Source organism: Mobula birostris, chromosome 8 (assembly GCF_030028105.1).
Source record: "Mobula birostris isolate sMobBir1 chromosome 8, sMobBir1.hap1, whole genome shotgun sequence".
NCBI lineage: Eukaryota > Metazoa > Chordata > Chondrichthyes > Myliobatiformes > Myliobatidae > Mobula > Mobula birostris.
The window spans coordinates 115,869,990-115,884,495 of NC_092377.1; the positions used below are offsets into that span (position 1 = coordinate 115,869,990).

The 14,506-nt window shown below is 41.0% G+C and overlaps 1 protein-coding gene across 2 annotated transcripts in view; it reads right to left on the reverse strand.

Moving 5' to 3' along the window:
- LOC140201612 (probable methyltransferase TARBP1) overlaps window positions 1–14,506 on the reverse strand; it is a 398,438-nt gene that overhangs the window by 340,594 nt on the left and 43,338 nt on the right. For both annotated transcript variants that reach the window (XM_072265981.1, XM_072265979.1), the window contains one exon: window positions 1,950–2,088. In XM_072265981.1, the coding sequence (XP_072122082.1) occupies window positions 1,950–2,088 (139 nt within the window). The remainder of the gene's footprint in view (window positions 1–1,949; window positions 2,089–14,506) is intronic.

A 14,506-nucleotide genomic window follows, 5' to 3' on the forward strand; every position in this document is an offset into this window, starting at 1 on the left:
GGGGCTCCTTATCTAAGAAAAGGTGTGCTGGCATTAAAAGAGTCCAGAGGAGGTTCAAAAGAATGATGCCAAGAATGAAAGGGTTAACATATGAGGTGCATTTGATGAATCTGGGCATACACTCACTGGAATTTAGAAGAATGAGGGGGATCTCAAGAAACCTCTTGAATACTGGATGGCCTAGATAGAATGAATGAGAGGATATGTCCAATAGTTGGAGAGTCAAGGACCAGAGGGCACAGCCTCAGAATTCAGGGATATCCATTTAAAAGAGATGAGGGAAAGTTTCTTTAGCAAGAGGGTGGTGAATCTGTGGAATTGATTGCCACAGACAGCTGTGCAGGCCAGTTCATTGGGTATATTTAAAGGTGAATACATTCTTGATGTTGTGGACATTGACTGAATCGTGGCTGAAAGAAGATTACAGCTTGGAGCTTAACATCCAGGGTTTACTTATCACATGTACATCAAAACATACAGTGAAATCCATCATTTGCATCAAGACCAACACACCTAAGGATGTGCTGGGGGCAGTCCGCATATGTTGTCATACATTCATGCTCCAATATAACTACAATGCTTGGCAGAACAATACAGGTCACAAGCAATAAAACAACAACAGTAAAACAAGTCCTGTTCCTCCTTCCCACACACCTGCACACATACACAGTCCTCCAACTCTGGCACAGATCAAATCATTACACAGAGCATGCAGACAATATCAGTGCAGAATAAAGTGCATCAGCTACATAAAAAGTGCAATGCGGGGACTCATTAAAGTGCAAGATCATAACAAGGGCCCATCTTATTGCATAGTTCTAAAATATTGTGGAACATCCCAAGGTTTTCCAAAGAAAGAGAATAAGGTGAGGCAAAGCAAGAGATAATGAGACAGAGCTAAAATCTTGGCTAAATGTAAGGTTTTTAAATACTGCCATAACAGATTTCTGGAGAGAATTCCAGAGATCAAGTTTAGTGCACACGAAAATATTGGTAGGTCAAATATGATGGCAGAATATAGTATAATGGTAAGTCTCTTGGCTGTGTGGAGGATCAGAGGGATCTTGGGTCCGAGTCCATAGGACGCACAAAGCAGCTTCGTACGTTGACTCTGTGGCTAAGGCCTTCATCAATCACGGAATTGAATTTAGGAGCCGAGAGGTAATGTTGCAGCTATATAGGATCCTGGTCAGACCCCACTTGGAATACTGTGCTCAGTTCTGGTCGCCTCACTACAGGAAGGATGTGGAAACCATAGAAAGAGTGTAGAGGAGATTTACAAGGATGTTGCCCTGATTGGGGAGCATGCCTTATGAAAACAGGTTGAGTGAACTAGGCCTTTTCTCCTTGGAGCGACGGAGGATGAGAGGTGACCCAACAGAAGTGTGTAAGATGATGACAGGCATTGATCGTGTGGATAGTCAGAGGCTTTTCCCCAGGGCTGAAATGGCTGCCACAAGGTTTAAGGTGCTGGGGAGTAGGTACAGAGGAGATGTCAGGGGTAAATTTTTTACGCAGAGAGTGGTGAGTGCGTGGAATGGGCTGCCGGCAACAGTGGTGGAGGCGGATATGATAGGGTCTTTTAAGAGACTTTTGGATAGGTACATGGAGCTTAGAAAAATAGAGGGCTATGGGTAAGGCTAGTAATTTCTAAGGTAGGGACATGTTTGGCACAACTTTGTGGGCCGAAGGGCCTGTATTGTGCTGTAGGTTTTCTATGTTTTCTATTAAAATATGACTGTTGATGGCAAGGGGAAAAGCAAGTGAGGAATGCACATGAGGCCAGAAGTGGAGCAATACAGAGACTTCGGAGCATCTCAGACTTTAGAGGTGAAAGAGAAAGACCAGGGAGAAATGTGAAATAGGGGATGCTAAATTTTAAAGCAGGGTGTTGGAAGGTACTGTGAAATTCGTGCTAGTCACATGCATAATATAAAGAAGTCTCTTACCATCAGACACTGGGACCTTCATGTACCATTCTACCAGATTCTGAACATAGGCACCTAGCACAGATCGCTTTAGATTCTCTTCAGTGGCACTGTCTTCACGCCTGAAACTCCCATCATTGCTGTGTAGCCACTCACATACCTAAAGTATCCACAACATCCAACAAATTAGCATCAAGTTGCATATACCATGACCTGTTTCTCTCATCACATTCACAGGTTTCTCAACCAATTATTTATTCAAGTTTATTGGCACTTTAAGAAAAAAAAAATTAGGTGCTATTTCTCCTGAATGATACTCTCTGTGATAGAAATCCAGAGAAGAGAGCCAGGAATGAGCCAGGTGCACCTGGAGCAGGCTGGGTTTGGCAGATTATCTGGGTTCCCACATGGGGATTGCATTAATTCACCAAGTTCAAGGTGATTTTGCAAGAATTTCCCAACACAGGCAAGGGAGGGACCAGGAGAAAGATTGAAAACTGATAGTAGAAAATGACAATTCAAGATCAGACTTTGCGTTTTTATTGTCAAATACAGGTTAGTTTACAGATAATATAAAAGCAAATAGTAATGCTATATTCTGCCATCATATTTGACCTACCAAAATGAACCACCTCACACTTATCTAGGTTGAACTCCATCTGCCACTTCTCAGCCCAGTTTTGCATCCTATCAATGCCCCGCTGTAACCTCTGACAGGCTCCACACTATACACAACACCCCCAACTTTTGTGTCATCAGCAAATTTACTCCACTTCCACTTCTCTCCACTTCTTCATCCAGGTCATTTATAAAAATTACAAAGAGTAGGGGTCCCAGAACAGATCCCTCAGGAACACCACTGGTCACCGGCTTCCATGCAGAATATGACTGGTGTACAACCACTCTTTGCCTTCTGTGGGCAAGCCAGTTTTGGATCCACAAAGCAATGTCCCCTTGGATCCCATGCCCCTTACTCTCTCAATAAGCCTTGCATGGAATACCTTATCAAATGCCTTGCATTTGATAATCCATATACACTGTATCTATGGCTCTACCAGCGTCATTGTGATTAGTCACATCTTCAAAAAAAATTCAATCAGGCTCCTAAGGCACAACCTGTCTTTGACAAAGCCATGCTGACTATTCCTTTTTTTTTTAAATTTTATTTTTATTTGGATAAGGAATTCACAAATATCATGTACTTTTTTCACACATATAACCTTTTCCATTTTTTTATATGTATAAAACTACAATTATTTATACATTCTTAAGTACACATTGAGATGATATAAAAGGAAAATAAACATTTAAATAGATAATTATGTACTGTGGTAAATCTAACCTATTAGGCTAAGTAATGGAATTAGTTGTTAAGAAAAATGGTAATAATAGTTTCCATATAACCCTTCTGGACCATTTCCACCAGTCCAAAATGTTGTATATAAGCCTATGTATCAACCATTGTAGGTGTTTATATCCTAATTTGTTCATGCTTGCTCCTGCCCACAGACATAATTATCCAATCCCTATGTACTTATTTACTTAATTTTTTCATTTTTTTTTATCCCTTTCTCAAATCTTTCCCTTTACTTGTGTTAATTCTCTACTTTCCAAAAGAAAACAAAAAAAACAAACATTTAGACTAGGGGTGCTTACGTTAGCAATATTACTGTGTTGATGAGAAGAGCAGTATAAATCATTAGGAGAGTCATCTAAAGTCTGCTCGCATTGGGGTTATATATTCAATCCATTTATTCCAGATTTGATAAAAATTTTTCTTTTTGAGTTCTCAGGGAGTAAGTCAACTTTTCCATTTTAAATATTTCCAAGATAATTTCGTACCAATCTTCTAATGTAGGTGGTATTGGATTTAGCCATTTTCTAGTGATTGATTTCTTACTTGCCGCTAAGAGGGCCTGCAGCAACTTTATATCTTCCTTCTGTTCAAGAAACAATACATGCCCCAAATAGAGCGTCTCAAAGTTCAGAGGTATCTGGGACCTAAGTACCTTAACTAATGTTCTATGAATACCTTCCCAAAATAGACTTAATTTAGGGCAATCCCAAAAAATATGAAAATGATTTGCCTCCTTGGAGCCGCATCTTCTCCAACACATCACATTTGTATCTTTATATTTTTCCTGATATGGGGTCTTGAAGTATCTTATAATGTTTTTCCAACAATGTTCTCTCTAAGTCAAAGAATTAGTCGAGGACCATTGAAAGCTGCAGATTTTCTCCCAAGCCTCCTCTGAAAGTACGAACCCCGCTTCTTTCTCCCACTTCTCTTTAATATACAGTGTATTTACATTTTTAGCATGGGAGAGTGCATTATATAATCGAGAAACTGATTTACTAGGTATTGAACTGCAAGCCGAATTCAGAATCTTGAAAAATTCTAATTCTACTGTTGATAGGTCTGTATATCTACAACTCTGGTTAACATAGTTTCGTACTTGAAGGTACCTAAAAAAGTCATTATGTTCTAGGCCATGTTTGTCCTGCAGGATTTGGAAACTTTGTAATACTCTTTTATCTATAAATGAGAGGTAGGTTGTAAGACCTTTCTTTATCCATAGCTCAAATCTTTTATCTCCTCTGTTGGGAAGGAATTCGGTATCATATGCACACCATCTAAAGAGTTTTAACATGTTATTAATTCCACATGAATTAACCACCTTCTGCCATACTTTTAATGTAAGATTTATCCAAGCGTTTTTAAATTTTTCCAACTGGGCCATCAATCCTTTGTCAGCTATCGAGGCCTGAAGAGGAAAACTGTCAACTAATCCAAATTCTATTTCCTTCCATCTAGCCTTATATTCCCTATTACACCAATATAACAGAGGGGTTATCTGTGAGGCATAAAAATAATTTCTCAGGCAAGGAAGAACCATACCTCCTCCTTCCTTCCCTAACTGTAAGGTGTTATATCGAGGTTTCTTTCTTTGCCAAATGAAGCGGGAAATCCATTTGTCCCATTCCCTGAATTCATTATCATCCACCTCCACCGGTAAAGTACGGAAAAGATACAATAACCGAGGAAGAATATTCATTTTTACAGTATTTATCCTTGAATTTAAACTTAAAAAGGGGATAAGATTCCATCTATGCTTTCTATCTGCTTTTATCTCTGAGATTAATGGCCCATAATTTACCTGTGACAGTGTTGAAAGATCCTTCGGCAGGGTTATTCCTAAATATTTTAATGATTTAGCTTCCCACTTAAGATCATATGTATCCTGCAATTTTTTGGATGGTATATAATTTAGGGACATAACCTGCGTTTTCTTTACATTTATTTTATAACCTGATATTTTCCCAAAGTCATCCAATAGTGTAAACAATCCTATAAATGATTTTTCTGGTTCACTCAGATAGACCAAAACATCATCTGCGAATAACGCCACTTTCTGTTCAATCCCTGCCACCTTGATACCTTTTACGATTTCGCTCTGTCTTATTAGTTGGGCAAGCGGTTCAATATATAGCGCAAAAAGGAGAGGAGAAATTGAGCATCCCTGTCTAGTGCCTCTCTCTAAGATGAAGGAGTCAGAGAGGTCCCCATTTATCTTAATTCGGGCTGTAGGGCTGTCATATAGAGTCTGAATTACTTTAATAAACTTTTCTTGAAAGCCGAATCTTCCTAACACTCTGTATAGGAATGCCCAACTAGCCGAATCAAAAGCTTTCTCAGCGTCCAATCCTACTACCATTGTCTCTGTCTCGTTCTTATTAACCTGTTCTAATATGTGCAGAGTTCTCCTTATGTTGTCCTGTGTTTGTCTTTGTTGAATAAATCCAGTCTGGTCTAAGTGGATTAGGCCAGGTAAAAGCTTTTCCAATCTGCACGCTAATATAGATGTAAATAGTTTGTAATCTAAATTAAGAACACTAATTGGCCGATAATTGCCACATTCTAGTTTATCTTTACCCTCTTTAGGAATAACTGAAATAATCGCTTCTCTCCAGGAAGGTGGACTTTCTCCTCTCTGCAAGATCCAATTAAAGGTGTTAAGTAGTAATGGGGCTAACTGTGTCTTCAGGGACTTGTACCACTCTGAGGTAAACCCATCAGAACCCGCCTTTAACCTAGAGATGGCCACGTTCAGTTCTTTGACAGTTACTGGTTCTAATAAACTTTCATTTTGTAAATCTGTAAGTTTAGGTAGATCTAAAAAATTCAATACACTGTATTGAATTGGGGGCCCGGGGTTGGGAGTACAGCTCTCGATAATATGTTTCAAAGCTCTCTTGAATTTTCCCTATTGTACTCTCCACAAGCTTTGTCTTTGGATTCTTTATTTTATGAATTGTATTGTCTGCTTGTTGTTTTCGTAATTTATATGCTAATAATCTAGCTGATTTACCTCCTACTTCATAATTCTTTTGTCTCAGGTAAAGAAAATTTCTTTGAGTTTCCAACGTATAAATATCGTCAATTTCACTTTGCAATTTCCTAATTTCCTGTTTTCGATTTGAATTACTTATGTTGCTATCTACAACTTGAAGTTGTTTTAATTTTCCTTGAAGGTCTGCTAATTTTTGTGCATTGATTTTTTTCATGTGAGTGGTAATGGAAATAATTTTCCCTCTCAGTACAGCTTTCAATGTATCCCATAAGATCACTGGTGATGTTTCTCCCATGTCATTAAGGTCCAGATATTCCTTGATTTCTCCCCTTAATCTCTCCATTACTTTCCGGTTATTGAGTATATGTGAGTTTAGCCTCCATGGTGTTTTCCTCATTTTCCTTTCCAGGATTAGAGACATAGAGACTGGGCTATGATCCGACAGATCAATTGTTGCAATATTACAGTTTTTTATCCTGAGTCTATCTGTATTAAAGATAAAGAAATAGTCTATCCTTGAATAGGCTGAATGAGGGAAAGAGTAATATGTATAATCTTTACTAGTAGAGTGTAATTCCCTCCAGACATCTATAATTCCCAACTCCTCCATCAATGAATTCACTTTCCGAGTCAGAGGTTTATTCTGAGTAACTATTCTTGAAGAATCTAATATAGGATTTAATCTAATATTAAAATCCCCTCCACAAATTACTACCCCTTGAGAACTGACCAAAAATGTGTCTATAAAATGACCATTCACAACCTGGAGGAGCATAAACATTCAGCAATGTTATTTCTGTACCTTCTATTCTTCCTGTGATTTTTACGAACCATCCTTCTTTGTCTCTAGTCTCTGAAATATGTTCATAATTAAGAGTTCTTGATATTAAAGTAGCTACCCCTCTTTTGTGACTCAATTTATATGATGAATAAAATACATGCTTAAAGCCCATTCTTTTTAATTTTCCGTGTTCAGATTGGCTCATATGTGTTTCCTGGAGGAAAGCTATTTGTGCCCTCTCTTTATTTAGGCATAATCTTATTTCTTTTAATTGGATTCAAAACCCCATTAACATTATAGGAAATTATTTTTACCAATTCAGTTTGCATTTTTCTCTAGTAGAAAAAAAAACTCTCCTTTTCTAACCAAATAGTAAGCAATCCCTTCTCAACAGTAAACCAAGACATATAACCACACCCTAGACATTTTTGAACGTGCAACATTTGAAAATTTTCCCCGACTTCCCACAGTGAGGCCTGAGCACCGACCCGCCTCAGTTCAGAGGGATAACCTCTATCTTCGCCCTGTGTTAGAGGGCCCTCAGCAGTTTGAATAATCATAGAAAATTTTCTCCTATTTATGTCTCGACCATATTGCTGTCATTCAAGTTATTCCGTCTAGTTTATTTTCAGTTACCAGTTTTCATTTTACCTTTAAGTCCGATTTACTCTTTTCAGTCATCTCTCTTAATTAATCTGTGTTCTCTGTACACTTGCGTCTGAATATTTGCAGCTTTTCCTTGTAGTTTGACACTCTGGTTCGAGTGGAGCGTCCTCGCCCCACTAACTGCCACGACTTCTGCCGAATCCTCTCCCGTAGCGACTCTGGTTGGGTGATAACTTTAATAGGTAGTCCCCGGTCCGCCAGGTCCAATGTTGCCTCCTCCACCGTAGCGCAAGTTTTTGTCCCTTCGTCGTAAAAGACTCTCAGCCGAGCTGGATACAGGGTCTGGAATCTGATGTTGTTTTCCTTCAGGACTCTCCGTGTTTCCATATATTCCTTCCGTCTGGCAAGAATCCCCGGTGCGTAGTCGTGGTCTAAACTGATTTTACAGTTGTTCCACATGAAACCTTTCTTTTGCCATGCCCTTTTAAGCACCTCTTCCTTCGTTCTGTAACTGAGAAATCTGACCAGAATCGATCTGGGCTGGGCGCCTGCTGGAGGCTGTGGTGCCAACAGGCGGTGAGCTCTTTCTATCTGTAGGTCTTTTGCGGCCGGTATATCAAGGTTCTCTCTAAGTAGCTTCTCCACGAAGGGAATCATCAATCCGGGTTTATCTTCAGTTCCTTCGGGAACTCCGTAAATCCTCACATTTTCCCTTCTCGAGCGGCCTTCTTGATCTATTAGTTTCCACTGGAGCTGGTCTTGCAGCTTCAGCATTTCTGCTATCACCTCCTCTGCGTTTTGTAGCTTCTCTTCAATTCCAACAATCCTCGCTTCGGCTTCATCTATCTGCAAGTTAGTTTTTACTATTTCTCCTTTAATATCTTCCAGCTGTTTGCTGTTATCTTGTCGGAACTCGCGAATCTCTCCGAGAATCAAGGACAGAGTCACCGATTCCCCCTCATTATCTCCGTCCTGGCTTGCCGTGGGGGAGCTAGGCCCGTCGCCTTGCTGCGTCTCTTTATGTTTATCAGCCTTTGGAGCGGACTTTTTAATCTTGTTCTTAGACATCATCCTTGCCCCTTTTATTAATATAGTCATGCAATATTAAGTATTTGTCTAAATTCGATTATGGGGCAGTTTACCTTCTTTTTTGTCGAGAGATCTTTTCCTTACGCCGCCATTCCCTTGATGACCTGGAAGTCCATCGCTGACTATTCCTAATCATATTATTCCTCTCCAAATGTTCACAAATCCTGCCTCTCAAGATCTTCTCCATCAACTTACCAACCACTGAATTAAGACTCACTGGTCTATAATTTCCTGGGCTATCTCTACTCCCTTTCTTGAATAAGGGAACAACATCCGCAACCCTCCAATCCGCAACCGCAACCCTCCAATCCTCCAGAACCTCTCCCGCCCTCAAAGGCTCAGCAATCTCCTCCCTCACTTCCCACAGTAGCCTGGGGATACAGAGTGCTGATTTCCGATTGCGTCGTCTCTGATCTGGGCTGACAATTACGTGTCGGGCAGCACATAATTAATTAGCATGTTTATTTCAGCTTTTTCTTAAAGATGTGCTGTGTGCCTCCCGGCTACTGCTGAATTCTCCGCAAATCGGCATCTGTCCGTGGCCTGGGTGTTGGGGTGGTGGGACACTGGGGTGTCATCTCGTCTGTTTCCATTAGGGCAGGCAGCTCATCTTCTCCTATGACTGCCCGCCTCAATGTTGAAGGTCGAGGTTCGTCGTCTGCTGTGGCTGATGTGGAAGGCTTGCTTGACTGCTGAGCCTTGCGCATTTTTCTATCATACAGTTCTTTGTAAGGACTCAAACCATCTTGCAAATATCCCCTAAACCGACGTACCCTTTCAAAATTAAAGTCATACTTTATCATTGCAGCGAAAATCTCACGCAGTTGCTTCACGTCAGTTTGCTACTGCATTTGGTTTCGATTGTTATCCTTTCTTCTTCCAATTGCATCAGCTCTTCGTCTATCAGTTCTTGGTCATGGGATGCCAAAACCTCTTCAACATCATGTTGTCAGCTTCCACAAGCCAAACTCACTTTGTCCTTGCTTTGTTCACCATGATCGAAACGCTTCATTATGTCTAGTTTTACGCTAAGTTTAACACCCTTACTTTTTGGCTTTTCCAATACGATAGAACTCAACTTGCAAACGACTGCTCTCAGGCACATGTTTAAGCAATGCCGGTGAGAATGTAGTTCCGATTTTGGGGGCAGAGCGGCTGCTCGGGGCGTGCACCGCCTTTTATCGCGCGCTGACTTTTTTTCGTAACAGTGCAAACACCTTCTGAAAGCGAAAACAGGGAACTAATGTAGGTCTTTTGTAACAGTGAGGTTTCGTAAAGGGAACGTTCAAAAAGCGGGGGAGACACCTGTATTCCGTCTGGGTAGCCTCCAAACTGATGGCATGAACATTGACTTCTCAAACTTCCACTAATGCCCCACCTCCCCCTCGTACCCTATTCATTATTTATTTATATACACACATTCTTTTTCTCTCTCTCCTTTTTCTCCCTCTGTCCCCCTCACTATACCCCTTGCCCATCCTCTGGGCATTTCCTCTCCTCCCCCTTTTCTTTCTCCCTAGGCCTCCTGTCCCATGACCCTCTCATATCCCTTTTGCCAATCAACTGTCCAGCTCTTGGCTCCATCCTTCCCCCTCCTGTCTTCTCCTATCATTTCCGATCTCCCCTTCCCACTTTCAAATCTCTTACTAGCTCTTCTTTCAGTTAGTCCTGATGAAGGGTCTTGGCCCGAAACGTTGACTGTACCTCTTCCTAGAGATGCTGCCTGGCCTGCTGTGTTCACCAGCAACTTTTATGTGTGTTACTCAAAATGTTATATCTCAATGCACAGAGCATAAGAAATAAGGTGGATGATCTTGTTGCACTATTACAGATTCCCAGGCATGATGCTGTGACCATCACTGAATCGTGGCTGAAGGATGGTTGTGGTTGGGAGCTGAATGTCCAAGGTTACAAGTTGTATCGAGGGATAGGAAGGTAGGCAGAGGGAGTGGCATGGCTCTGCTGGTATCAAATCAGTGGAAAGATATGACAAAGGATTGGAAGATGTTGAATCCTTGTGCATTGTGTTAAGAAACTGTAGGGGTAAAAGCACCCTGATGGCAGTTATATACAGGCCACCCAACAGTGGCTGGGATGTAGACTGCAGATTACAACAGGAAACAGAAAAGGCGTGTCAAAAGGGCAATGTTATGATAGTCATGGGAGATTTTAACATGCATGTTAATTGGGAAAATCAGGTCGGTAATGGATCTCAAGAGAGAGAGTTTGTTGAATGCCTAAGAGATCGCTTTTAGGAGCAGTTTGTCGCTGAGCCTACTCGGGGATTAGTTATACTGAATTGGGTGTTAAGGAATGAACCAGAGGTGATTAGGGAGCTTATGGTAAAAGCCTTTAGGAGCCAGGGATCACAATATCACGATTTCAACTTGAAATTTGATAGGGAGAAAGTAAAGTCTGACATAGTAGTATTTCAGTGGCGTAAAGGAAATTACAGTGGTATTAGAGAGGATTCAGCCAAAGTAAATTGGAAGGAGATGCTGGCAAAGATGACAGCAGAGCATGAATGGCATGAATTTCTGGGAAAAAAGTGCAGGATAGATGTATTCCGAAAACAAAGAAATGCTCAGAGGCCAAAATAGTACAACCATGTAACGAGGGAAGTCAAAGCTAATGTAAAAGCAAAAGAGAGGACATACAACAAAGCAAAAATTAGCAGGAAGTTAGAAGATTGGGAAGCTTTTAAAAACCTACAGAGAGCAACTAAAAGAATCATTAGAAGGGAAAAGATGAATTATGAAAGCAAGCTAGGAAACAGTATCGAAGTGGACAGTAAAAGTTTTCTCACGTGTATAAAAAAATGAAAGAGATGAGAGTGGATATTGGACTGCCAGAAAATGAGTCCGGAGAAATAATAACAGGGGACAAGGAGATGGCAGGTAAACTAAATGAGTATTTTGTATCTGTCTTCACTGTGCAAGATACCAGCAATGTGCCAGATGTTGAAGGGTGTGGGGGAAAAGAAATGAGTGCAGTTACTATTACAAGGGAAAATGTGCTCAAAAATCTGAAAGATCTAAGGGTACATGAGTTGCCGGACCAGATGAACTGCACCCTAGGGGTCTGATGGAGGTAGTGGTAGAGATTGTGGAGGCATTAGCAATGATCATTCAAAAATCGCTGGACTCTGGTATGGTGCCAGAGGACTGGGAAATTGCAAATGTCACTCCACTCTTTAAGAAAGGAAGAAGGCAACAGAAAGGAAATTATAGACCTGTTAGCCTGACCTCAGTGGTTCGGAAGATGTTGGAGTCAATTGTTAAGGGTAAGGTAATAGAGTACTTGGTGACACAGGACAAGATAGGACAAAGTCAGCATGGTTTCCTTCAGGGAAAATCTTGCCTGACGAACCTGTTGGAATTGTTTGAGGGGATTACAAGTAGGATAGATAAAAGGGATGTTGTATATTTGGACTTTCAGAAGGCCTTTGACAAGGTGCCACACCTGAGGTTGTTTATCAAGTTACGAGCCCATGGTATTACAGGAAAGTTACTAGCATGGTTAGAGCATTAGCTGATTGGTAGGACGCAGTCAGTGGGAAAGAAAGGATCTTTTTCCTGGTTGGCTGCCAGTGAGTAGTGGTGTTCTGCAAGAGTCGGTGTTGGGACCACTTCTTTTTATGCTGTTTATCATGATTTAGATGATGGAATAGATGGCTTTGTTGCCAAGTTTGCAGATGACATGAAGATCGGTGGAGAGTCAGGTAAAGCTGCAGAAGGACTTAGACAGATTACGAGAACAGGCAAGAGAGTGGCAAATGAAATACAATGTTGCAACATGCATGGACCTCTGATCCTCCACACTGCCAAGAGTCTTATTATTAATACTATAATCTGTCATCATATTTAACCTACCAAAATGAACCACCTCACACTTATCTGGGTTGAACTCCATCTGCCACTTCTCAGCCCAGTTTTGCATCCTATCAATGTCCCGCTGTAACCTCTGACAGCCCTCCACACTATACACAGCACCCCCAACCTTTGTGTCATCAGCAAATTTACTAACCCATCCCTCCACTTCTTCATCCAGGTCATTTATAAAAATCACGAAGAGAAGGGGTCCTGGAGCAGATCCTTGAGGCACACCACTGGTCACTGACCTCCATGCAGAATATGACCTATCTACAACCACTCTTTGCCTTCTGTGGGCAAACCAGTTCTGGACCCACAAAGCAAAGTCCCCTTGGATCCCATGCCTCCTTACTTTCTCAATAAGCCTTGCATGGGGTACCTTGTCAAATGCCTTGCTAAAATCCATATATACTACATCTACTGTTCTACCTTCATCAATGTGTTTAGTCACATCCTCAAAAAATTCAATCAGGCTCATAAGGCACGACCTGCCTTTGACAAAGCCATGCTAACTATTCCTAATCATATTATGCCTCTCCAAATGTTGATAAATCCTGCCTCTCAGGATCTTCTCCATCAACTGACCAACCAATCACTGAAGGTAAGACCTGCAAAAACCACTAGAACTTGCTAAAGTCTCTGTTCATGTCTCCACCTTAAGAAAAACACTAAACAAGAATGGTGTTCATGGAAGGACACAACGGAGAAAACCACTGCTCTCCAAAAAAACAACATCGTTGCACATCTCAAGATTGCAAATGACCACCTGGATGTCCCACAACACCTCTAGGACAATATCTTGTGGACAGATGAGACAAAATTTTTGGCAGAAATGCACACGATGTTTGGGAGAAAAACAGCAATGCACACCAACAGTGGGGCTGCTTTGCTGCCTCAGGGCCTGGACAGCTTGCAATCATTGAGGGAACATTGATTTCAAAATTGTATCAAAACACTTTACAGGAGAATGTCAGGGTAGTGGTCCATCACCTGAACCTTAATAGAAGTTGGATGATGCAACAAGACAATGATCCAAAACACAAGAAGAAAATCAACAACAGAATGGTTTAAAAAGAAGAAAATTTTGTGTTTTGGAATGGTCAAGTCAGAGTCCAGATCTTAACCCAATTGAGATGCTGTGGCATGACCTGAGGAGGGTTGTTAATGCAGATATCTGAGTAATATTGATGAACTGAAACAGTTTTAAATAGAGGAATGGACTAAAATTCCTCCAAGCTGATGTGCAGACTGATCAACAGTTACTAGAAACCTTTGGTTGAAGTTATTGTTGTACAAGGGGGTCACACCAGTTACTGAAAGCAAAGGTTCACATACTTTTTCCAACAGACTCATGTAATATTCGATCATTTTTCCCAATAAATAAATGAAGTATAATGATTTTGTTGTTATTTATTTAATTGGGTTCTCTTTATCTGGTTTCAGGACTAATGAAGATCTGAGCACATTTTTGGTCATATTTATGCAGAAATAGAGAAAATTCTGAAGGAGTGACAAACTTTCTAGCACCACCATGTATCATAAAGCCCAAGTCCCCAAGTGACACGTCCTGTAAATTGATGGTGCATGGGTGATGTCAGCAAGAACACGCACTTTTCAGCAGTGTGTAGACAAATGTACACATGCATGCACGCAATGCAACTCGTCTTCCACTGAGAAAACACTAGAGGGCAGTACTGACAGCCCTCAATCCAGCATGGACGTCGCGGCACATCACCTCCTGCATTTTCTCTCCTGGACTGCTGCAACAAGCAAGCCCATGACACTCGGCCTAGTCCTTGTTACAACCAAGGCCACGCAGCTCCTCTGCCATTAGTCTCACCAATAAACCAGTGAACCATTTTGCAGTATCTTACAATA